Below are 26,878 nucleotides of genomic sequence, written 5' to 3'. Positions count from 1 at the left end.
CCTTGGAGTTAAATGTTCTGTGATGGTGAGCTTACAGCAGCCATCAAACACGGTGGATTTTCTTATCTCTGGCCCCTTGAGCCGAGAGGCTCTGAGGTCTTTCATCGCCTGTTCTGATAGAGAGATGCCAGCTTCTTTGGGGGAGCTAACACAGCTGAGCTTGTGCCAACATGTTGATATCCAGAACTGTGGTAAATATTGAGGCAGAGATTGCTGTTGCTAATCACCACTGGCAAAACTGTAATATTGCAATCAGTCAATCACAGGTAGATTGTCCCTTCTTTGAAAAGCTGACTGAATTAAGAGCCGGTTTAATTCTGAAATCCTTCTCTCGATCACAGTGGGCTCTCCATGCTTGGTGATGCTGCTTACTAATGTGTGTATGTGTGTGTGTGTGTGTGTGTGTGTGTGTGTGTGTGTGTGTGTGTGTGTGTGTGTCTTACAAGTGTACATCAGCGTGTGTGATCATCTCCAGACTCATCAACATGGTGCTCGTCTCCTGTCACAACACTGTCTGGCAATGAGCGGCTCTGTCACACTGGGTGACACAGCACTCCAATTAATCACAGAGAAGGACCACTAATGAAGTCATTATGTATTCTGAGAGTTTCATTTTGACAACCACTTTTCCCACTAAAGAAATGACTGATACAGAAATACATTTAAAAGGCTTAAAGGCATAGCAGTAATGGATTAGCAAAAATGGAGTTTGACAAGTGAAATAAAGTAATGCTCCATCTCTGCAAGTGTTTAATTTCACTCTTTTTGCTACCAGTGTTGTTCATTTTGGTCTCACTCATAAAATATCAATTGAGATGTCCTTGCCTTTTATTATAATGGATCCAAGAACAAAGTCCTGGAGTTGAGAAAACTGTCACAGTCAGAGTTGGATTTGTATCTAACTTTTTTCTTTCTTTGCTCCTCAGGCTGCTGATGCAAGATCCACATCAGATAGTTAGTAGCTTCAACTAGTCTGCTCACATTAGCAACTCATGAAGTTCTACAGTTAGAAAATAATGTTGAATTAAGTTTAAACGTTTTAGAATTGTTTGCAGTAGAACAGAAAAAGTCTTCTAGCTCCTAAACGGTCGTCTTAACACTGATTTAATTAGAGATTGGACAGGACTTTACTGATCCCTAAAGGGGGGATTACATATAATTTGATGATATATTATATTAGAAACTGAATACATTTCATACAGTAGTACTGAAATTAAGATGATGAACTTTAGAAACATCTGTATAAACAAAATGGAGAAATATACTGTATTCCCAACTGAAAACCAGTATATACAGTATATACAAATGACCTCTATGGTGCAATAATAGTCAGAGATTTTTTTTGTTTGTTTGTTTATTTTCCATATGGTGTTTCTAGAAAAATCAATGCAGGCACTTCTTAAGATGGTCCAAAAGAATAATGAACACAAGATGCTCTGAGTACAGGAGTACAGGAGTACAGCATGAACACTATAGACTGAAATGCAGTCCTGTTTTTACAAACTTCTCTAAGACTGTTGATCCAATAATCTCTTCATTTGGCACGCAGCCTATTTGGAAACTCAAGACTTAAAGTTATTATAAGATTGTTGGCACTCCTAATCGTTTAGCTGCAAAACAAAATGAGGCTGAACTTATGGAAACAAAGTTCAACCTTCAAAAAACTTGACACAACTCAGGCAACATGTTGTAATCCTCCCTCAGCACACCAAATTTCCAGAATTGTTCAATGTAAATGCCACTTTGCTAATCAAAAACTCATTGCTCTGTAATATTTTTCTTAATTCAATATCTTATGCAGTTTTGTAGAATCAAAATGCAACAACTCTCAGTCAATATAAAACACTACAGTGCTGAGTTTATCCACTGTTCCCACGGCGCTCGGACCGGCCAAATGCTATTTGTGGCTACATTTTATTGAGCTCTCCTCAAATGAGCCGCTTGACAGCTGGCAGGGACGTCCACACAAACATACACACATTCAAATGCATGTACGTGCACATTTACACCGAGACGGCAAGAGAGAGAGAAAGAAAGAGAGAAAGAGAAAGAGAGAGAGAGAAAGAGATAAAGAGAGAGAGAGGTGGAGAAACAAACACAAAATAAATCCCAGACAGACCATTTGTCAAATACAAAAGATAAAAATTAGGGGTAGAGATCAGAAGGGATCCCAAACCGTCTGAGACACAAACACATATTGATATCTCCTTTCTTCTAAATCAATCAGATTATTGATGATAAATCAAGTAGCGCAGTAACAGCCTTACACACGCCATCTGCATCATGCTATATTTACATCACTATTCATACATCAGTAATTTTGTGCTGACCGAGAACAGCTGAATAAATAACCTAAACTTTAGATACAAAATCATTACAATAAATGTTAGTCTTTGTTGAACAATTCATTCAATGGCATACGTTAAACTAACTGATGTACGCCTTCAGGTATGTGCCGTTAGAGTGACATATCTTGATACTGTTCATTTTTGGAAAAAGATATGAAAGAGGAGAGACAGAGAGACAGAGTAAAAGGATGATGTTGGTGTAGAGCTCCATGTAGATGTAATCTCTGGGGTTTGTAAAGTGTATCGTCTTACTCATAACCTCTCTTCACTCCTCAGCCCTTAGGCTTACAGCTGCTACATTTTAGAGATGATATATTGCTCTTTGCTCCATGTTGCTATGGTGATCATTGACCTGAGGAATATGCAAATCATAACTTACTGAGCCCACAGGTATTTTATTAGGTTTCGTAAAATAATAACGGATTGGAGTTATGCTCTGCTTCATGCTCTTAGATGCTTGTTTGGAAAAGGAAATGTACTTATGACTTCTGGTGACTAGTAGTTCTCTTGAATACCAATGTTGAATGCACTTATTGTAAGTCGCTTTGGATAAAAGCGTCTGCTAAATGACTGTAATGTAATGTAATGAAATACCTGGTCTTGAGAGTGTAACCACTGTGTCTCTGATAGCTTGTGCCGCTTTTTTACATCATTGGTAGAGTTTAAATGTTTAGCCAATTAATTGATTAACAGGAACTATATTGGCAAACATTTTTGGTGAGTGATTGTCATTTTGTAAAGCAAAAAGAACAGTGTTTGCAATTTTTCAAATGTGAACATTTGCTATTTGTATAGTGATGTATGATAGTAATCTGTGATGGATTGGATTGTTGGTTGGATACAAAATGTGAAAATGCAAACTTGGGCACACTATTTTTCAACATTTTAGAAAACAATCCAATTAATAAGTTAAACTACCTGCAGATTTATGGATAAAGAAAATAATCTTTGATTGCTAGTGTGCTAAAGAGATATTAAGACAGTATAAAGGCTGCTTTAGAATTACGTCCTAAATCACACGTGTTATTTTATTTTAATGCAATATTCTGAGCATGCCCAATAGCATAATGGGGCTTAATGTCTCTGCACACACTACTTTTCACATATAGCACAGAAACACACTTTGTGCTTCCATACAGCTACATACATAAAGACTCGTTGTTATGTTTGACTGTGTGCTTCTCACACACGCAGACACACACCCACTCATGCTTGTGCACGTGTGTGATGTAAAGGCTTTCTGGAGCATGAAATAAGCTTTCCAAGAGAACAGTGAAGACGACAGGGGTTGCTGTCCCTTGCTATTTCTTAATTAAGTACACGCAACCCTCATCGTAAAATCGTAAATGTCACCTCGGAGCTTCTGGCTACCGTTCCAGCCCTTCCTCTTGGTTATGGCTCTTAAGTAAAATGCTGGCGCAGTCCGAGTAATGCAGCACTTGGCCATACTCTTAATAAGATACTCTGGGTGAAGGGCTCTGTAGCTACAGCGGGTCGGTCATTATTTTGTAATCCCAAAGATAAACTCAAGAATGCAACTTTGTTCATGATGTGTGAACGGAAAAAAAGCTCATGCAGTGTATCTGTAAAAACGTAGAACATTTTCTCAAGAGAGTCTTTTCCAAACAGGTAGATAGCTTCTCTTTTCTCTCCCCCTCCCTCTACTCCTTCTGCCTCTATATCACATCCAAGGATGGGTGATCATGTTGAAAGTGACGTTTGTGTGTGTGTGTGTGTGTGTGTGTGTGTGTGTGTGTGTGTGTGTGTGTGTGTGTGTGTGTGTGTGTGTGTGTGTGTGCGTTTGTGTATATGAGTGTCTGGACTGTGATGAGCCGAGAGGAGGCAGCTCCACGATAAGAAACATATCGGTGTTCAGCACCTGCCTTCCTGCCTGCCCGCCTGCCTCTTGACTGACTGACTTCACAAGCAGGTTGCATGTGGAGTCTCCTCTCATTGTCACAGCAAAAATCCCCAAAATATAGACGAAATAAAATGTAGTGTGCAGACTTAAGGCTTGGTTTTGCCAATTGATGCATTTTCTCCCTGCGTGCCGTGAAAATTAAACACATCAAATAAGTTTTAGTTGAAATCTAATTTGTTGTTCTGACTTTGACATGGGATCAATCCTGAGGAATGGTGAGAGTGAAGTTGTGGCTTTGAAGATGAAGCGGCCCTTAGCCTAAAAAACAAACAATTTTGTCTGGACTCTACAAGCCTCAGCACATTTGTCACTGTGTAACAAAAAGCAACCGTTATTTTGCTGACAGGTTAGCTTCTGTGAGTACAGTTAGAGGCCCTTCAGCTTGTTTTACCTGTGCTGTAATGGCTCTGCCAACTCTGATCATGTGTTCCCAATACATGTAGCTCCTTTTATTGGCAAAAAGATATCTTGTGTCTTTTCTGTAGCACCTGTCCTATCATCTTGAATGGTTTTATAGCACATAATCTGTCTTTCTAGCCACTGTTTGTGTTCCGTTTGTTTTGTATCTGCAGCTCAGTGGAGGAGCAGTGACACGGCTATACATGTAATTTCACACACTGTATCATCATGCCCAGCTGTTAGTTATCTTAATGCAATCAGACTTTTGTTTGTCCTTGGTTCAGAGTAAAAGGCCTGAGCATATGCTTTCATGCCTGCACATCTCTGGCTCCACACATTGCTACCAATGCTCTCACTAATGGTGTGTTCACACAAAACACGAAGCAAACGTTTCACGAGGCACAATTCCACACTTGACGCTGTGTTGCAAAAGCCTATCAGCTTTGAAATTCTCCGACGTCCTGACGTTGTTGGATCAGAAATGGAGGAAAAAGATAGTTTGTCTAGTAAATACAGCTTGGTGAAATTCATCAAGCCCCTCTGTCTGATGTTGTGAACCCAGACACAACAGCTTTTGGTATCTGGGACTTGTGTAAGATGTACAAAGCAGCTATAGTGGTTTTGGGCCATGGTTAAAGAACCGTTGTTGGTATCTACATTTAGGTAAGTCGCCCTCCTCTCCAGTACATGTAGAACGAGTGACGTGAATAAACAGAAATGCTCCCGCGGTCAATCTTGCGCGAGTAACGCAAGGCAAACATTTTCTTGACGTTTGGTGTGAACACAGCTTTACACCAACCACGGTATCTAATTTGATCAATTTCAAACTGTATTCCATGCATAACTTCCTGTGTTTCCCTCAGACAGACCATATATTGTACAAGATCCTTCCTTCCTTTTCCCCCACATCCAAACACATAATGCTGTATAACCTCTCAGTGCCCCTGTCAGGACTCCACCACTTCACAATCAACATTTTACTTTCTGAAACTGCACACACATGGCTGAGCACACGCTATCACAAACAGTACATAAGAGGGTAGAAGACGAGCTGTGACAGGGCCACAGCCTCAAGGAGAGAGGCAAGGAGCAGCCAGAGAAAACCTCTAAGCCACTCAGCCCCTTAGGGGCATTCACAAGTCCTCTGTAGGTCCTTTACCATGCCAAAGATGTGAAATTTAATATCAAATATTAGATGAGTCATTAGCCGCATCTTCCATTATTTTATGACAGCCATTGCATAATTATGAAAAGATGGATACATTTTAGTGTGTCAGAGAGGTAGAAAAGGGAAAATAATATTCCTGAGTAAAAGAACAGAACTGAAAGAGACCTATGCGTATTATCTGTGACTCAGTTAGACTTATTAGAATGTTAGAATTATCATATTCTCGCCTTCATCATCATGACACAAATGTTCCCCAGTGCACCACTTTTTATACAGAAGATTTTCCTGATTCAACCCTTCGAAGGGTCCTGCAAAAGGTTCGATATGACAGACCACCGAGAGCATTACCTGCAATCTTGCTGATTATCTCCACATTCACATCGATTATCATGTGGTTCCCTACCCCTTCATACTCAGTTACCACTCTGTGGTTGCTGATGTGGAGCTACGTTATTGATCGCAGCCCATTAACAGTGATAAGAGTGCAGAGTTGCAGCCTGATTCATCACAACTCATGGCGGAGCCATCACTCAGAGGGTGACCTGCACTTTCAACTGGAATAAAAATTCATCCACAGGTAGAATGTACATCATGTGCCTTCTATAAAACAGAGCTCAAGTATGACAGAGGGTATACTTTTTTTGTCAGAAACAAAACAAAAAAGTAAATGAGGAAAATATATGAGATGCTATCTTGTAAACAATATGTATACTCTCTCCATTAATTGTGCAGGTTGGACACCTATAGAAAAACAATAGTGTAAATCTCACTGGATTTGGTACTGTGCCATGTTGAATCGCCAACAACAAACATTTGGTGGTGAAATGGTCAATTTATCATGGCTCAAAGGGACAGTGTCATTGATTGAAGCATACTTATTTACTCTTTGTAAGATATCAAGTAACCGTTTCTTTCAAATATAACAGTCTGACTAATGCTGGAAAACGAATTATAAATGACAATGACACAAATTGTATGCAGTCAGCGGTTCTGCTTCTATGCAGTAGTCAAGCTCTTTTAGATATGTGCACCACAGCCGGCTACATATTCCTCTCTCCTCTCCTTTGCCCAGGGTGCATTAAATGGATTAAAGCACTAAGAGCAGCCAAGCATATGTTCATTTCCTCCACACAGAGTGAGAGCAGCAGACAGCATATTATGGAGTGTCACAAAGTCCCTGGACCATCTCGCCAGATCAAAGATGGAAGATTAAAATCTTTAGAGTAGATACAATCTTCTTCATTAAGCAGCTTTTATACAGCACTGTTTGTGTGCTTTTTGCCCAACATAAGCAGGAGTTACTACACTACTATGTGAGAAAAGATATGAGTAACAATGTATTCCAATATAGTGGCCAATAAACTGTGTTAAAAACAAAAAGATTATGTTTCTCTGGTCAGCTTTTGGTTCCATGGCATGATTTAAAGTTGAGCATAAGTTAGAAACAAAGAGTAGGCTTAAATTGTGTACACAGTATGTCAAATGAGTAAATATGCACAATTGATCACATATAATTTGCAAAACTGAGACTCTGTAATGACAATACAGGTTTCTATGGGTAATACCCTCCTACAATCATTAGTACGCTTTCGCCCACTGGAAATTTGCATAAGCGTAGCTGGCCAATCAGGACTATCAAATGCGTTCAGACCCAGAGTATATGAAGCAGCTCACACCACTGTCTGCAATCCTACACCCTCTTGAGGGAGTGGCATAGGAGCAGGAGGCTCTGCCTGTTCTTATAGAATTAAAGTATAACTACATCGTAACCTTCGTTGTAACTTACACAGGCTGTGCCCTCTACTGGATTCTATGGGTACAGTTGGAGGAGCCCGATGGCTACACGCCCAGCCGTTATAGAACATTGACCCAACAACACTGATCCTGACTGACTCCCTAGAAGTTAGGGATGGGGGGTTGATACACAGCTGTAGTGGTCATAACTCGCTGGTGGACTTCAACGGGATGCTGATGTACCAGACGCCAATGAGATATTGTCGTCATCATTAACATCTGCAGAGCAAGCCGGTGGCTCAGCAGGCTAGAGCTTTTGCCGGCACGGAGGCATGAAATATGACATTTGAGTTTGTGACTTTGTTTAAGAAAGATGTGGTTTTGGACAGACTGTAGCAACACATCAGAAAACCTCAAAGAGAACACATGCTACACAATTGCTGCACAGTGGTGGACTTTGGTCCAAGCGGAGGCATGGGAAGAGTGTGGCCTGGCTGAACCCAAGCAGGCAGGCAGCAGGGGCATGGCTGCCCAGCAGGCCAGATAATTACACACCCTGATGAAACTGCCACTTGGTATTCTCTGCACACCCACTAAAACATAGCAGCACTGTACAATACAGCGGTAAAGGAGAGAGACGGAGGGAAAGAATAGGAGCTGAAGCTCAGACCAGCCTGAACCAGACAGCAGGGAGGCTGGGTTACAAATCAACCGCTCGCCTTGGTCTGAACCTGAGCCGCTCTGACAAACAAAACCAACCCGCTATGCTAAAGGACTAAATATTACAGTTTACTTTGATGTATAAGCTTCACAATGAGAGGAAACACCTCATCATGTAATAAACACAAGCACTCTCCTTGCCGAAAGCTGAAGGGGAAAAGCAGTTTTGACAAAGAAAGAAGAGCACCTCAGTGAGTAATGTGATAGTGGGGCAGAGCAGAGAGGTCGGGCTGGACATTATGGTTGATGAAGTGTTTGAACACCTTCTGTCCTTCATTATTACATGTGAACAAAAGATATTGGCAGAGCTGTGGTACTAACTGTTATTACAGAGAAGCTTATTAATATTCCCTCTTCAGCTCCTTATGTTGCTGTTAAATATACTAAGGAGGAACATTGACATCATTTGCTGTGCAGTTCAGCACAGTGCATGAATTAATATTACAGACAGAGAGTTTGTGGAAATGTGTCCCGAGTCAGAATATTTGTTTACAATGTGTGAAATGCAGAGCTGAATGTTAGTCAGAAGCACAAATATAGAAAGTGGGGAGGGCGGTTTGTTGGTAGTCACACAAGGGTGGTGTTGGGAGGGGCGTTAGGGTGATATCTCTTCGGTGGCAGCAATAGGAGGAGGAGGGGGAGGCAGCCATGCTGTATTTCGAAGAGAATGAGAGTCACTCTATGTCGTTCCGCTGTCAGGCGAGCTGCTGAGAGCTGTGTGCTTCACTGAAGGGTGACAGCAGAGAGACAGAGCCACACTGCTGCTGTCACAGACACTCTGCCTCTCCGTTTTCAGCTGTGGGCAGCTGGCTGGTGTAACCGGCTGCTGGACCTGAGTGGCTAATCATGTCATTTTCACTATGTAAGTGAAATCTATAACCAACTGTTAGCTAATGGTCTCATTTATAAAACCTTTTGCACAAAAAATATGGAGCAAGCTGGAATTAATTTAGTAAAGGTCAGTTGTATTAGCCTTTGGTGGTATTTCGGCCACACTGCCAACACTTAAAACATCTGTCTTATTTACAGTATCTATACAAATTGAAAGGTTAGGTCAGGTAAATAGAAAGAAATAGATCAGGAATGAAAGTTGAATATAGGCACACAATCTGAACAGTGCAGAATCCCATCAGAGCACAGGCTGGTTGGGAGACTTTGGGGAGAGAATATTGCTACGCAGTCCTGACTTTCTCCTTTCAGCTCCTGACTGATGAATCAAATGTAGTCAAGTGGAACCTCCCCAGCCTGAACATAGATTCAAAATAACCAGCCAGGGAAACTGCATCTCCTTGCTATCTAAGGAGGATTATTCAACTATGACGGCTGATTTTTTTTTTTCCTGTTCTGCCATTTCACTTATGAAATATTCCTCATTGCTTATTCCTCTGCTCTATATTTCATTTTACATATTTCTGTTTTACTGCCCTGTGGCTTAACCCTTAAGAAACCACGGTGACATGGTCACTTTCATAAATGTGTTCCATGTGGTCCATTTAGATTGTTTTTTATCCCTTATAATTTTCCTTTAAGGAAAAATGGGTTTGTGTTCGTTGTTATGTGTTTTAAACTAGTTCTCTATTGCTGCTCTATTTTTCACCTCCACTGCACTGTATTTCAAAAGTAAGCAAACACAATCACGTATACGCACACACACACACACACACACACACACACACACACACACAAAGAGAAGTGTTGGTGTTAAGATCTATAACAGGTTAATATATACATACATACTCCTTTTCATTTCAGTTTAATCCATAATCATTGGGCAAACAAGTAAACATCTGACTCAGCATATCCCACAGGGTGACTGGAAAATGGTTCTCATTTATACTGTATGTATATTTTACCTGCAGCAGACCAACGGGTGTGCTGTTTCATGGATGGGTAAAGTGGACCCAAATGGAGAGTTAAGAAGATTGCCTCTGTGGTATTCGCCCAACCTCAATGCTATAGAGATGTTTAGCTCTACAATTGGCTTGCTTCCCCCTCCCTCAGTTTAAAATCCTATTCTCCCTGCTGGAATTTAGATGCAGCTCATAGTGGACAGCGATTACGGCATTATGTAACGTTTCACAGTCAAATTAAAGTAAGTAAATGGCGTATTTGGGAGCAGTGACGGTGACTGAATATTGTGTCATTATGAAGGCAATGCAGAGGAATAATAACAAGACACCGTTTTGGATTTCATCAGACAGCACTGTCATGTTTGCCTTAATATTAATTTTCTCTACAGGGGTGCCGCCGTCTCTGGACAGCATTAAAGTCTGCCCTTTGCTCTCTATAGATATTTTCTTTATGGCCTGGAGGAAGTGAGGGAAAGTGGTAACAAGCTATTACATGGATGAGCTGCATTACTTAACCTCATCCGCCTTTTATCAACGAAGAGTCTGCTCAGTGACCTGCATTTACCGTCAGAGCTGAACATCTGTTTGGCTAACCTCGCTGTCCCTTCTCTCCATATCTGTCTGTCTGTTCGTCTGTATGCCAGAAAGAAAGCCGGGCTATTGAACTCTACCAAACAGGAACAGGCTCAAGGTCTTTACAGCAAAGCTGTGTTTTAACTGACTATGGCTGAAGGAGAAACCCGCTGTCAGAAAAAGTTTTGTCACATTGCGACAAGGTCCATGCTGAATTTTGAGGCCCCACTGTCAAAGTTAATGGACCAGCTTGGTCAAATTGAATTAGATTCTGAATGTAGACTGAATGTAAAGCATATCACTTGAGGCAGGACTCAACACTCCCAATAACTAGGCTTAGGGGCTGTGCCTAAGATCAACAACAGCTGGTTTACTGCCATTGTGTATCTATAGGGACTAATACTGTGGGAGTCTGCAATTATTTGATTATTATTAATCTGTAATTATTTTCTTGAATAGCATTAATCATTTTGTTAAAGGGTCTCAACTCTCTCTCGCAGACAAAGGGAGGCTGCATGTCTCCTACTGCTGCGTCTTTTGTCAGCAGAGCAGGGCCAAAAAATAAGCTGCTTCGAGTTAAAATCAAATCAAAAGTTATTTAATAACAAACAGAAGCTAAACAATTACAAACCGAATTACACTATTAATAACAAAACAAACAATCAATCAATTATCCATTTCATGAAAGTGAGGCCCCGTCCGGGCCAAGGGACATATCTGCATCATGGTCCGGAGGAGGTCTCATTCTAGGCCCCGTCCGGGCCACGAGACAGATACGTATATCTGCATCAGTTTGGTCATGAATATAGTGAAAATTGCTCATCACAATTTCCCAGAGCTCTAAGAGACCTATTATTGTCCCACTAACAGTCCAAAAACCCAACAATTTTCAGTTTACAATAATATGAAACAGAAATGATCTGCAAATATGTTGTTGGATACAGTGTTTACAAAATGGCAAACCATGAATGGAGTATCAAAGAGCTCAGGTGACACTTCCTTTTACTTGTTTTAGCCAAACATCCGTCTAAAAAAGCACAGATATATTCACTTTACTATCATACAAGAAAAGCATCAAAACCTCATGTTGAATAAGCTAGTCTAGTTGTTTTAAGCCCTACAGGACCCACAACAAAACAAAGTATGCCATTTCAGAATCACATGACAATTATTTTAAAACAAGAGTAGGTACACAGCAGGTGAAAAGTAATAAAAGAGGTTCAGACAGCAAACTGACAAACAGCAGGGTGGTGGAGCTGTAACCTTAGGTCCCATCAGAGCACCTGGCACCAGCATATGGCTACACTTTAGCAGAGAGGTTGTGGGGTTGTGGGGTTAAGTTGGTCTGAAGACCTATTCATTTCCATGTTGTGGTGAAGGTCATGTGGTGAGATGATCACATAAATAATGTAGAAGTGAGTCAGAGGAGCAGCTAAGCTCAAGACCAACAGGTCAGCCAAGTTTGGTCAAGTGGAATCAAGGAAGATTTCAAACATGTGGCCAAGCAGATGTTGCAATTTTCAACATATTTTTATATCAAGATGTGCCTGATGGAGACTTTTTTCCCCGCAGTGAGAATAACACGGTACAAACTTGTGAGCTCAAGAGTTGGTCCGACAAAGTTTTTGGGTTCATTCCGTGCTTGTAGATCTAACTGAAGCTGAAATCATGCAGATACGTACCCCTTTAGATCAAAAGTAAAAATAAAACAAGTCTAAATAAAGACAAAAGTTAAAGATCTCTGGCATTTGTCACAATAAAGGACTAGAGATATTTAAGCACTCTCTATTGGTACATGTGAATAAATCACTGATGTGGAACATTCGTAGATACACTGTCTATACTGTTCAGATAACGCTGTAGGACATAGCATGATAAAGCCTGTCCGCCATCATTCATCTTCATTTGTCTTGGTCGAGGTGCTAATGAAAACAGAGTGACTCAGAAAGAGGAGAGAGGAGAGAGGAGAGAGGAGAGAGAGAGGAGAGAGAGAGACAGTATCCTCCTCAAGGTTGTGAACTCCATTGCAAAGAATACACATCGACTTCAAATTGTATTCACTTTCTCAGATCCTTCTTAACCTTTCACCATCTCCAAGACAATAACACCTTGTAGAGACACACAATAAAGTGCTAGTATATAAACTTTTCACAAGATGTTCATCATCTTTTGATTGCTTTCTTTTAGTGACTCAGACAGTCTTGACTGGGGTTTCAGGCCGGATGGGTAATATAGTCCGCTTTGGTCATTTGAACAATCAATGGTTGAGTGGGAGTTCTGAAGAACCCAACCAAGAAAATTGTGCTGGTGAAGCAGTGTCTTGTTGCCAGTTTATATAATCAAACCTATTTTTCAGATCTATAGAACAGTGGCTCCCAAACAGTTTTGTCACATTCACTGCCCTGTCAGATGAGCTCAGATACCCCTTTAGCAACACAACCTGGCATGTTCAAATATGTTGATTTAAATATGTTGACTATAAATGAAAACTATTCATGCATCGCAGCAAATATAAAAATTTTCAGACACTCAGATACTCACAATTGCGCAACTACACAGCACATACTGTAAGAAGGCTTGGCCATGCATACACACCTATGATTCTGTAAACACCTATTTTTCTGAGACTAGACAACATAAAGCACACATCTAACATAACAACCTTTCTCCATGAATTCATTTCTTTTTTTTATTACTATATATTTATCCCATTGAGGGGAAATTTTTCTCTGCATTTGAACCATCCCTGTATCAGGGAGCAGTGGGCTGCCCATGACAGGCAGCCTGGGGAGCTGCTAGGGAGACAGTGTCTTGCTCAAGGACACTTTGACTCAGAACATGTCCCAGCCAAGGATTGAACTGCCAACCCTCCGGTACCCCTCTGGTTCCCAAACAACCCTCTTAGCCTAGTGAGCTAGTCGCCCCCCAATTCACAACCTAATTAACTTTTACAAACCTTTAAGCTTGCTGGCCCAGCATTGGACATTGCAAATAAAGAAAGTGGCTAATTGTTTGACAAGACAAGACAGGACAGGTAAAGAGCTCAACAACTCAGTCAATTGGAAAAATTCAGTGGACATTTTCCACATAAATTACACCCTGAAGAGCTGATGCTCTCCCTCTCTTTGCTATATCAATCACCACTCAAGCTGTTGCTTTTACCCACAGCCACAATCCATTTTCAAATAGGCAGTCAGCTTTGGCTGTTAGAGGAGAGAGACCAGGTGGTGACAGATGGATAGGCAGACAGTGACAGAGAGAGGGGGGGAACAGGGAGATTAACAGAGAAACAGTATAGGTGGGCAACAAAGCTCAGAAAGTTAAAGTGAGAAACAAGTCACAAGCGCTCGCTAAATGGATTCCATCTGGCTCTAGCAGGGAAGTCAATTGTGTAAAGAGAGGACAAGATGCAGCCACGCTGGCAGGCAGTCCAGCAGCTGAACACAGCCAGAGACAGACGGAGGAATGGGTCCTGCAGCAGCACAAATCTTTTTGTCTGGATCTGTATTTCATATGACAGAAATGACAATTGTGTGGAGCAAGCAGGCAGCCAGCATGTCAATTGAGGCTTACGGAGATGAGAGAGAGTTTTTATTGTTTACCTGGTAGCAGGGATAAGAGGGGTTGGCTGGAGAATTCTACCTGGAAGAGAGAAAACAAAGATTGGGGAAAGAAGATTAGATGTGAGATACATTGAGGAAAGAGTGACTGTCAATGTGAATTACAAAACGTGTCTGTGTGTATGCATGTGTGTGACTTGATGATTGAGAGACTTAATAAAACTGCATAATGGTGAACTACAGAAGAGGAGGGATTTGCAAAAAGACGAAAATGTGAAATGCTTCCAATTTTAGGACTAAAGGCCTACATTGATTGATCCAATTCTGTAGATTCTGTAAAATACACAATGAGACGTTTATCGGCAAGGAAGTTCAGGACTGCCCTTCATATATCAACCTTCACTTTCCCCACAGAATGAGTTGGTTTAGTTGTCCTGCATTTTTCCTGTGGGATTGGCTGGGACCGCCTGCAGTGACAGAAAGGATTGGACTCATTGGCGATTGCTTTGTTTGATTGGCTCTCTCAGTGCCTGTCTGTCACCACAAGTCACAATTCCCTTAGGTTTCATCACAGCAATTGAAAACAGATTGAAGACAGTGGTGACCATGTTGCCAGAATGACTTTAATGTTTCCAGCTTCCTAGAGCCCAGACATGTGACGGGCAGAGTATCTTAGTCCAGGAAGGCTCATTTCACAGTACACTGGGGAGATCATTGTGTCGCCTCTTTCATAATCCTAAAAGGATTTCTGCAGATTCAAGGATTTGCTACATTTGCTACAAAATGTTGGCAGCCTGTACTCTAGACTGACAGAGGATTTCTCAGCGAATGAATGGGAAGTATAAGTGTGCATTTTGCAACATTACTTTGTATACATATGTATGTAAAATTAGATATAGCAGTAATTGAAACTGAAAAATCTACCATCTTTATGCTGCATTATCTTTTCTCCTGTTTGTGGTCCAAAATATCTTCAGCTATGGTTAAGATGTGTATTGTCAGGAAGATTAAGGCTTTCAGAAGTTGCTTGTATTGCAGTTTTCTCTCATCCTCCTCTGCAAGAAAGTCAATTTGTCACTGACTGATACACATCTGCTATTCAACACTCCTATTAGCGTGATCGACTTCTTATGTGTCTGAATCAGGAGCTAAATACATACAGTATATTTGTAGCTTGAACATTGGGAAAAATATTAATTGATTTGGACAATTCTGGTGTCAGTGCATTGACCCTGCTCAAGCACCAGAGGAAATATCATTCCTCTCATTAATTGCAGTTCCTAATCACATTTAAAAAAATATAGATATCCTTAGACAAGTCAAAGAGTCTACAGCTATGCTAGCAGCTCTGTGAAGCTGTACTGGGGCACTGCAGGTGGTTTTAACTAAATGCTAACATTAGCATGCTAACACACTGACGCTTTGCAAGTATGTTTTCTATCATAGTTGAGTGTGTTGCGTGTGTGGCTGATGGGAACACCATTAGTTTTGCAGACATTTGGTCATAAATCAAAGTATTGGAAAATGGTTGATTTTGAACAGATGATGATACTAGAGGTAAAGTCAGGGGATCACCAACACTATTAGGATTCATTGTCTGGGGACCATGAATGTCAAACGTTCATCTAATAGCTACCTAGAGATTTCTGCGGTGTACTGACCGACACAATGACATTGCCATCGATAGAGCCACATGTCTATAAAACTTTGTAAGCTATCTGAGTACCGTTGACCACAACCAGCCTATACAGATTACTGACATTACTGCTGCCATACATGGCTTCATGATCAAAAGTAATACAAGTCCACTCAGAGCAGTTTGTATTATGGTAACACCACCAGAACTGACCAACAGAGCAGTAAACAACTATGGTAGCACAAAATCCCCATAAGGAAAAAACTATATTAGATTGAATTGACAAAATGCCAGCGCTGTTGGTAATGCATTCTTATGTTCATAAATTATTTAGTCAGCTAGAGGACATAAGCTCAGCCTGTTCATCTGTCTGTGCGTCATAAATAATCACAGAGATAGCGTTCACCTATTGTCTGGCTTCTCAATGGCAATGATCCAATAATATACAGTCACTTATGACTCTTCAATTTCCAATTAGTTCTGCACAACTCCCAAGTTTCTGCAGTTGATTCCATCTCTGATTCAAATTACAATTTATAATTCAGGCATTTAACAGACGCAGTTAATCAGAGAGCTTTACAATTAGTGCAACAGTAAAATAAGTGAAAATTCCTCAAGCATCAACAGGGTAAGTAGCCAGATAATTCATGTGGAAGTGCTATGCTAATTGCCACTGGAATGGACTCTTTAATTCCTATTAAACCATAATTAAGAATCTACATTCAAGATGCAGCATCCAAAAGGCTAAGCCGCAAACCCCTGCGATTGGGAATATGCTAAACTAATTAAGTCTGAATAATGTTGCATGAGCATAAATAATGTTACATTCATTTATCCTAAATGCATAAATCAATGTTGTTGAATCAAAGCTCAAGGTCCTCCATATAAATATGTCTGTTGACAAGTTCATTAAATAGGCTACACTATTCCTAATATTTTCACGCAATATTCCCTATTATTGCATTTAATTAAATATATACAGTATATATATTTAAAAAAATGAATACCCTTTTTTTATTGAATTGTGACCCCTTACAGTAGTTCCAAAAAAAGAAGGGGGAAAAAGACAAGTATCAAAACAACTTAATATCTCATCTCAATTCTCCCTGTTACTGATAGGATCATTATCCATTTAAAAAAAAAATCTGATTTAATTTATAAAATGAAAATTGTATTAGTATTGATTTACTTAGGTCTTGACAGGTCACCCCTAAATATTTATTAATATTAATTATTATTGAAATTTAATATTTGGCACACCTCAAATTATGGCATGATCTGCTATCTATTGCCAATAGAGCATTGTTTTACTTTTCTAACTCTGACTTATACATAAAGAAAAAGTCTAGTCTTGAATATGTATTATTTGAGTAGTATGTGTAGTCAAATTCTTTGGAATGTACTTTTCTCCGAACATCTATAATCCCAATTTCTGTTTTGCCCTCTTTAACGTGATTGCTGTTTTCTCTGATTTTAGTTTTATATTCTCAAACCTCAAACAAACAAAAAAAGTAAAAAATAAAACACATCCCATGGGTAGCTTTTTGTTTTTCATGTAACAACATGATACTACGGTCACTAAAAGTCTGATACCATTTCATTGAGAAAAAAAAAAATTCATGGCTGATAATTGTATCAGGTGAGCCTTCTTTGACCCTTCCCCTTCGCTTAACTCATTATATTACCAAGCATAAGATCCTAAATGGGAAAAAAAGTGCATTTCCCTCTTCATAGTCTAAACTTAACTTACTTACTAAAAAAAGAGAAACAAATTGCTTGCATTACTCAGTTTATTACACTCTTTTCTTCTCAACATCCTACATTATGCCAAAAAAAAAGAAATGACAGTAATAATAATAATAGTAGTATACTCTTTTCTTCTCAATGAAGAGAGACTGAAAGAAGAAGAAACGTTTATAGCTATTTTACCATCTACTCTAACTGATGGAGCAATTTACAAAAGCTTAATTCACCAAGCAAGACATTAACGTTAAACCTTTTTTTGTTGTTGTTTAAGTATTGTGAAAAATGAGCCATGATTAAGGACTAACAATGTTAACCAACTCTACCCTCTATGGAAATGTATCTTAAAACTCTCATGGAAAAGTATTTTAGAGGCTTTTCTTATTAAAGGATTCCTATGATTTTTAATTGATAATATTTTCTGTGGTTGATATGATCTGCAACAGACACACAATGAAATAAGGCGCTCTTTTGATTTTGCAGCCCATAGAATAATTGAAGTGCAGTTTACAGAATGTGTTGGGTAGCAGCAGGGGCAGTAAGTGTAGTATAACATAGGGCAGCTATAGGAGAGGCAACTTATTTACACTCCTCAGGGGCTCTCAGTGGTATGTCAAATTCTCCTGAACAGGACTGCAGCTCTCAGGCTTTACTATTTGTATTCACAATGACTAAGAGGTTGTTCATCTTTGCTCTCAGACTAAACTAATTTGGAGTCTTTCACCGCAAATTTCCTGCAGAGCCCATCCAGTTTACGCTCTTCACAAAAATGCAATTCAATTCCAGAAACATTGAAAATATTTTTGAATGGGCTTAACTAAATTTGACAGTCTGCCTATTCTATTGTAACGTCCTCCTTGGAATCAATTGGAAGATATTTTTATTGGTTTATAAAACAAATGCTTCTGATCCCAAGTACATGTCTGATATGTACCAGGTCATCTGGGAGCTGTTTCCTGCCTGTAGCAGAGCCACTTCAGCCACTATGGACAAAGCCTTAGGAAAAGTCAGCTGGAAATAATGAATGTTAAGTTGAGAGAAATAAAGAGACAGAGTAAAAGTAAGAGACAGAAAGAGCAAAAGAAAAAGAAAAAGGGGAAGGAAGAGAGAAGAGAAAAAAGAGAGAAGAATGGGGCAATTCAGTTTGATATTTGTTTAGCTGGTGTTTTCTAATTATTAACTAATTCCATAATTTATGGAATTTATTCTTGTCTAATCTGGTTTTGTCTTAAAAAAGCAACAACTTGCTTTTTACTGCTTTATTGGAGTTATATACAGGAAACCATTTTAGCTATATTCAGTGAAAACCAATGAATAAAAAGTATTTATAAAGCTTATCATAATTATCTCTCTGTGTTTCTTAAATATTAGCAATTCTATATAAACACAAACCAAAGCCTCCAGCATGACCTAAGGGTTGCATCAACAGCTCTCTAAGTACATGATAAACTTAATATTTTTAAACATTTTATTGGATTGTATGCAGTGCAGATGTACCCAATAAACTGGAAGCCAGTTATATAAGTGTATAAAGACTGACTAAGTGGTTGGTTGATTGAGCGAATTTAACGCTGGATCAACCTGCATCTCTTGTTTCTGAACACCCGATCACACTGGAACTGAAACTATTCAGCAATGCTGCTGAATGAAATGCAGTGTCCCTATACAAGCTAATGATAACCCTGTTAGAATGCAGGCCTGGGAGGATAATAAGTAAAAGGTTATTCTTCCCAGATCCTGAGGCCTGGTGAGCTGCTGCTGCAGACTGGGACACTGGAGCAGATGCCCTGACCTCTGGTTCCCAAGGAAATGTTGGCATCTGGCCACAGTGGCTGCAGGGTGATCGAAGAGCGTCTGTCTAGTCCTCTCTCTCCCTAGTAGCGGCCACATCGCTATTCTCATCCACCCACCATCCCTCCGTCCAACCGAGCTTCAACAAGCTACCGAGAGCTGTAACTATAGCAACGGGCAGGCCTTTGGGGATCATTTCTTGACAGAATTCCTCGGTGTCCTCTCTCAGTAAAAGGTCTGCCCCTCTGCTGAATGGCTGTTTATCTTTGCAGACATGTAAGCTCAGTGTCCCCCCGGCTAACGTCATCGCCGTCCCTTCTGTACAGCTCTTCCTCACCACTTATTTTGGATGCCAAAACTCATCTCCAAATGAAGTGAAGAAAAGCTGTACATTTTGTGCGTCCTCCACAAAGCCACAGGAGAAAAACACACAGAGGACATATTCCTCTGTTACTGATTCAATAACAGTTTTGTATGCTTGTGTAACAATCATGATGGTGGTACTTCATCATTTCCAGCTGTATGTCAGTGTCCCTATTTGAGCTTGATATGTACAAAAATATCCAATGACTTTCAGAATACCACGAAGGCTCTATGAATAACCGACACGGTATAAGTGCAGTCTATTCACAACAAGGACATTTATAAAGTCTCCTTGATGAGGTCAAATCTTGGCGACTCTGCACATGAGAAGAGATGCTGAGGAGTTACTGACATTCATAATTACACACACCTGATGAACCGCTAGTCACTGGCCCCTCCTTGAAGATCCAACAGAATGGGTGTCCTTCCAGTAACTGGAGAGGGAGACAGATGGTGGAAAGACAAAGACATTAGTGGGACAGAAAAAAAGGAGAACAAATGGGGAGGGGTGTGCACTGTCAGAACCATTGGGAGAATTTAAGGTGAAAATAATCATTCTCAATCAAACACATCTAAACCTTTTTAGAGGCAAAACCAGCTGGTGACGCGTCGTTTGTCAGCGCTGTGCACCTTTGATACAGACAGATGATCTTTTGTAAGTCAGCTGAAAATTAATACAGAATTCTGTATTCAAATTGAATCTTTTTGAACAATTAGCATAATTGAAATTCAAAGCAAACATAATGTAATAGATTTTTTGTCAAGGACTGAGCTCAATATGAAGCCTATCTGCGATGCATCAACCCTCATCTGATACCATGATACAAGGTAGAGATCAGTAATGCATCGCTGGAATTGTAAATGAGCTCCCCCATAAGCCACTGTTATCAGAAACAGCAAGTGACAAGAATATGAATCTGAACTATTGACTAATGTGACTCAGCCTCCTGTTACTGGCAGTTTGTTCTCTGCCTGTGGCACTCAGAAAGATATTTGCTCTCCACAGTGTATCCCTGCATAATAATCAACACTACTGCCGTGGCTTTATCCGTGTCTCTGTTGTAGCTCATCTGCACCATTAACATCACAATCAGTGGCTCATCTTTAGTCAGCGATGATCAGAGTCCTAGATCACAGATGTGAGCACAACTATCTGGCTCTCTTTCCATCACACAATCATTTCCATCCATTTTTCTGCAACAAACAGAAACCCACGTGTCACATACACACTAACACACAGTCTTTTAGTAATCTTGCGCTCACTGCCTCCCACACAGGCATCTGTAAAAGAGCATGTGTGGTTCACAGAAGCAGCTTTGTCCACACTAGGAGAGGTTGGCAGTTTCAGAGACTTCAATGTCTTAAATACTCTATGTCTGAATGCAATAGGTCCTTGATAATTGCAGTTTCTCAGAAAGGCAGGCCTCAAATGTCAGATGCTTTTAGCAACACAATTACATACATATTTACTTCCATCTTGTGCATTTTCAACGCAGGACCTTGCGAGGAGCCAAATGCATCTTGTTGACACTGGACAATGTCAAAGATTGTAATCTTTAATGTTACATTTTTTTCCACCTTCACATCTATCATTTTATTTTTCTGTGCTGCCAAGATGTGGTCAGGAAAGCTGTGGTGACAATACAGAAAATGCTTCAAAAGAGTAACATACTGGGGAGAAAGAGGGTATATTATTTCTGAGATTGTCTCCTCCTGTCTGTTGTGCAGGTGAATGATTGCGAAACAGATAGCGGCCTTTGCAGTGCGACCCTGTCCCATGCTGCTCCCTCCTCTCAGGGGATGGCAAAGGTCCAGGATGGACACACGAACGCATGTGACAGGTACACTGTGCTACACATGACGTTGACACTATTTCTCTGAACAAAGACAATATTCACAGCAATTTTCACATAACGTTTTATCTTTAATCTTATGTTATTCCTCATATTAAAAAGGCATGTCCATATTGATTTCTCTTTATTTATGAATGTGTGTGTGTACTCTGCAGCTTTGCAATGTTAGAGGAGAGCCAAGATGGTATGGACAGTGGTACCCTAAGTGCTGCCTCAGCTCGACAGGTCACCATCCAGCGCCACCCGACTCAAGGCTTCGGCTTCGTTGCAGGCAGCCAGAGGCCTGTCATTGTACGCTCCGTCTCTGCTGGTTAGTGTGTGTGTGTGTGTGTGTGTGTGTGTGTGTGTGTGTGTGTGTGTGTGTGTGTGTGTGTGTGTGTGTGTGTGAGAAAAAATATTGTATGATGACTCAAATTAAAACTTTCCTTTTTACTGTATATTTATGACTTTGTATGAGTTGTGCCCAATCTCATCTGCAGACGGCCCCTCCTTTGGCAAGCTTCTTCCTGGAGACCAGATCTTGGCCATTAACGAGGAGACGGTGAGCGACGCGCCCCGAGAGAGAGTCATAGACCTTGTAAGGTAACATCCTTTACTGTCCCAGGAGGGAGGGAGGGAGGGCGAGGAGGAGGGTACGGGCCAGGGAACCAGCAACACGGGCAAGTTGAAGTAAAGTGCACATGGGTGAAGAGGGTGGATCAAAAAGGAGCAAACTGTTTCTTATTGCTGGTGATGCGTTACATGAACACAAACCTGTGGATGACACAGTCCTTTTGCAGCTGAAGGACAGTGAGGATATGGCAGATATAAACCGGAGAAGCTCTCCAAATGCCAAGCTGTCTGTGACGTTATCTAATCCCACTCCACTCTCTTTTGTCTTTCCATAGACGCTGCAAAGACACTATAGTTCTCACTGTGCTGCAGCCCCATCAGGTAGTATAATGGGAAACTCACTCTCTTTCATCTTCCTCTCCCTTCAGATTTCTCTTACTCTTCAGTCTTTTCCTGTCTCTCTGAATCATAAAGAAACACTGTACCGTATTCTGTTCCAACAGTGCATACTAATGCAGTGCACACATACATTAGTCTTCAAGGCCATGCCTTCAACTAGAGCAACTTATTTTTCTGGAAATCCCTTTAAAAACAGCTTCATGCAGGCACATACACAAGATCTTATTAAATAAAATGTGTGTGTGCATCCATCCATATTAAAGAAATAGAAATATAGCACTTATTTGGCCTACTAACTGAACTGGATATTTTTAGAAGATGAAATACTGATGTGAAAATGAAAACAGATTTTTTTTTTATTTAATTATTTGGAACCTAGAGTAGCGGTTTGTAGCAGTTCTGCAGGATTTTGCATATGTGTTGGTTCTAACATCTTTAATGTGTTAAGCACAACAACTAAAAAAATATTACAACTTTTAGCAGGTGAGCTTTATATTGAAAGCAGGTTTGCAGTTGTCGCATTGCAGCAGCATTAGCCAGCTTTCAACACACATTTGCATCTCTTCATTCAAGCTGATTCAAGAGTTTCTCTCTCTCTTCTTATCCTCAGTCACCTAAGTCTGCCTTCATAAGTGCAGCCAAAAAGGCCCGCCTGCGAACCAACCCGCCTAAAGTGCGCTTTTCAGAGCAAGTGTCCATCAGCGACCCAGACTCAGTAAGTTCTACAAGTCGCGTCGCTCTGTCACATGTGCATGCAAACACATGCTGTTACACTGTCCCTTTCTCTCCGGCTGTGCATTTAGTTGTTTGATTAGCAATTGCAAAGGCCTCAAGTATTCTCTCTACGCCATTGGTCCAGCAGTTTGGCCTTGAATAAATTGCTTTCCTGACTGATTTGAATTGTCACAGGTGCAACCTGAACCTCTTTTCAAAAGCAATCCCACATTTTGAAAACAGCTATAACGTCTCCTAGAAATGTTTGTGGTTGTTTGACTGTAAATGTCCTGGTTGCACATGGCAGGGCTTATAATATTTCAATTTTCTTACCCGACTAATTCAAATCTACAAGCAACAGATATATTTTATGTGGATGGGGTTAAACTATTTCATATTGTTCAATTAAGACCTGCTTTGTGGCATATGTATGAGATAAGAGACTGTACACAAATCAATTACTAGGTAGTACATTTGTAATTTGTATTTTTGACAAAGGGATGCTCTTGTCTTTTCTTACCCCATTTTTTTTTTCATATGTTTTTATGAATTATATTAGTAAGAGATAAAATAGTTACCTCAAAGGTTTCAAGCATCTATGGGGGGGAGAATAGGTTACACTGTAAATAAAGTGGGAGCATGAAGATGACAAGAAATGGACAATCAATAAAGAATCAGAAGTTGGAGGGTAGGGTATTCCATCAGTCCATTTTCTATTTACTTGAACTAAATGGAGGAGATAGAAAACAGGATTGCTCATCACTTGGACCACATGGTCTCTGATAACCTTTGGGTAAAGCCAACGCAGAGTGTTAGGCCAACAACTCAAACTTGTTTTTAATTACAGCTGATTTTACCGTCCACTCTAGCCTGGCAACCCCGTTAGTCATGGGAACACAGAGATTTACTTTATGACATCAAAAAATTAAGACTTCAGTTCAAGTGAGAGGTATTCCCACAAACCAGCAAAGGCCATCGGCTACATTAATGGCTAGAGCAATACTGTAGGAGAGCTGGGCCTCTTCTCTTACTCAACCTCCCTGAACTCTCTTAGAATTGTAAATCCAATTGATCATAGTTTAAGAACGCATAGGGCACTGTTGATGTAGAGACACTGTAGGAGGTAACTGTTATGATTGGCAAAGGTCAGCCACCACCCCCCAATGCATGGCAAGACATTTCTAATCAGGAGCCACAGGCTGCTATTGATCATCTGAAGACCCGATCAGTGTTGGCAGCCTGCTGTTTGTTGAGAAAAAGAAAGGGGGAAGGCGATGATGCTATGACATTGAGCAATAATTTGCCTCTCCTAACACTTTCCCTACATGCGACAAACGGCTAAAGCTCCCCCTCACTAACAAGAACAACGGTAGTGGCTTGTAATGGGAAGTGATAGACCTTTTGTGGGAAGTGATAGACTTTCACTGGTTCACCGTCGCTTTAATGCTGCAGTATGAAGAAAGAGCTGTTCACTCATAACGCAGGCTTTAGTCGCTTCCAATGTGCACAAAAGAACAGCTTGTTGAGCCTTCTGAGTATTTAAGTTCTCCAAAAACAGACTGCAGGGCATCTGTTGTGGACACAGCAGACATTTCAACTAAATGCTGAGATATATTGTTGCAGTATATCCAAATCCATTTAGTGTCATGAGTAATGTCTGCCTACTGTTCTTACAAATCCCACCATCAGTTAATCAAGCGCAACTTCACTTTGGCTGCATCCACGTACTCACATGCATCAAGGTGCTAATGCATTATCTCACACACAACCTCACAAACACTTGACCCCCATGGCTAAATTAAAAAGGAAATCTCTACTGAGACCATTGAATGCCTCCCAAAAGAGTCTACAACAAATGGTTCATGAGTTTGGCCATGGTACGTGAATCAGTTTAGAAGTTATGCGCCTTTTTGTTATCTCACTGCCACACAACCTTTTTGTCAACTGGCATAAATAGAAACACACACCTTCACATCCACACACTTGACCTCCATGCCAGATAGTTTGATTTATTTCTGGTCCAGAAATGACCCTTCCCTAAGCCCCTCCCCCTGCTACTACTTTGTCAAACTATCAGAGCTACCTTGGAGCCCACACTATCACTAACTGCACTCCCTGAATGGATATTATCTAGTTTTCGGAAAAATAAAAAAAGTGATTTCAGAGAGAAACAGACAGAAGGGTCTTTAATATGCGTGTAAAGGATATATCCAGGATGTCAAACTGATTTAGCAGTGAAAACAGGTTAAAAAGATAAAGATCACAGTATAAAAGAGAACCACCACATCACCTGGAGATTGAGACCAATAAAGAATAAATAAAGGAACAACACTGTTGCTGTACAGCCGGGTAGGTATTCACTGACATTAAAAAGGAAAGGTAGCATGTGTATACATTAAGTATACCTTTCAATAGCTTGCGTAGCATATAAGTGCTAACAAATATTAGCTTTACAGTTTGTTTTACTCACCTAAAATTTTACGTTTCTGAAACATATATCTCCTTCCAACAAAACTCTCAATGTAATGAGTATCACTATTACACAACATTTAACCATGACTAGCTCCAAATCCACAAAGCATCTGAGACAATTGCATGAGAGTCTATGGAGCAGGGACTGATAGTCGCCCTAATCGGAGCTGGACAATGCTACGCTACGGTAGGCCGATCTGTGTTTCGAGGGTACTTCACAAAGGGTCAGTTAGGGGGGATTTCATCTGGGCTGCATCATTGCTATGTATCCTAAATGTCACATTAAAACCCTTAGGTCTATCTTACCACATTTAGATACATCCCTTCCCTCTGATCACAACTGTGGTTCTTTGAAACTACACAATGGGAACTGAGTCATTTTCTTAAAAGGCCCTCAGCTAGATAAAAAAAAATTGAGAGAATGCCCGTCACATCTCATCCTAGCAATAATGAACTGAACTGCATATCATAACTTTTCTTCTAACGAATACTTTGAGTAACCTTGAATCGGGCCACTCTTATGCCTCCCGTCACGAAACTCTGTCATGAAGGGTTTCAATCCCACCATCCAATTTACTTTGCATGGCATACATATTGAATAGGTAGACTGGAGAAACTTAATAAGCCCTTCTTTGATCCTGATGCAATGCATGGGGTGGGCATCCTAAGGCAGAGTTGTGCACCTTCAAGTATCTCTCCATTGTTCCCATAAGGCAGATTTGTTTCTTAACACTTCTCCTAAAGAACCTCCTCATTTTTCAATACTTGTTTTGCAAAGCGGGGAACTACAATTACAGCAGATTGTGTTGTATTGTACAATTAATTCCTTGTTTTTTTACTAACCCAAAGGTGTATTCTCCATCAATCTCTTTCAGACAATGCTCAAGGACGACTCCTTGCTGCTCATACCAAATGTGTTGAAGGTGTTCCTGGAGAATGGACAGATTAAGTCCTTTACATTTGATAGCCGTACCACTGTTAGGGTATGTATTCAATACAGCTGTGCACATGGGAAAGGCAACTGAATTTCAACATTGTGATTTTTACATAAAGCAGCTATAATCCACTTTCATATTAACAAT

The 26,878-nt window shown here is 40.3% G+C and overlaps 1 protein-coding gene across 2 annotated transcripts in view; it reads left to right on the top strand.

Annotated features, from left to right (window-relative positions):
- The window catches only part of frmpd3 (FERM and PDZ domain containing 3), a 74,633-nt gene that overhangs the window by 33,543 nt on the left and 14,212 nt on the right, over positions 1-26,878 (top strand). Inside the window, exons 3-8 of one of the 2 annotated variants that reach the window (XM_068714556.1) lie at positions 21,535-21,647; positions 21,815-21,969; positions 22,139-22,241; positions 22,547-22,592; positions 23,221-23,325; positions 26,672-26,779. In XM_068714556.1, the coding sequence (XP_068570657.1) occupies positions 21,607-21,647; positions 21,815-21,969; positions 22,139-22,241; positions 22,547-22,592; positions 23,221-23,325; positions 26,672-26,779 (558 nt within the window). In that variant the 5' untranslated portion in view covers positions 21,535-21,606. Of the gene's footprint in view, positions 1-21,534; positions 21,648-21,814; positions 21,970-22,138; positions 22,242-22,546; positions 22,593-23,220; positions 23,326-26,671; positions 26,780-26,878 lie in introns of those variants that run through there. The other variant, XM_068714557.1, reaches the window with a different exon arrangement.

The sequence above is a fragment of the Cebidichthys violaceus genome, unplaced genomic scaffold (genome assembly GCF_023349555.1).
Source record: "Cebidichthys violaceus isolate CVI_PGR_0920_01 unplaced genomic scaffold, fCebVio1.0.p SCAF_2, whole genome shotgun sequence".
Classification (NCBI taxonomy): domain Eukaryota; kingdom Metazoa; phylum Chordata; class Actinopteri; order Perciformes; family Stichaeidae; genus Cebidichthys; species Cebidichthys violaceus.
The sequence above is the reverse complement of the archived record's forward strand: the minus strand, read 5'-3'. Positions and strand labels throughout refer to the sequence as shown.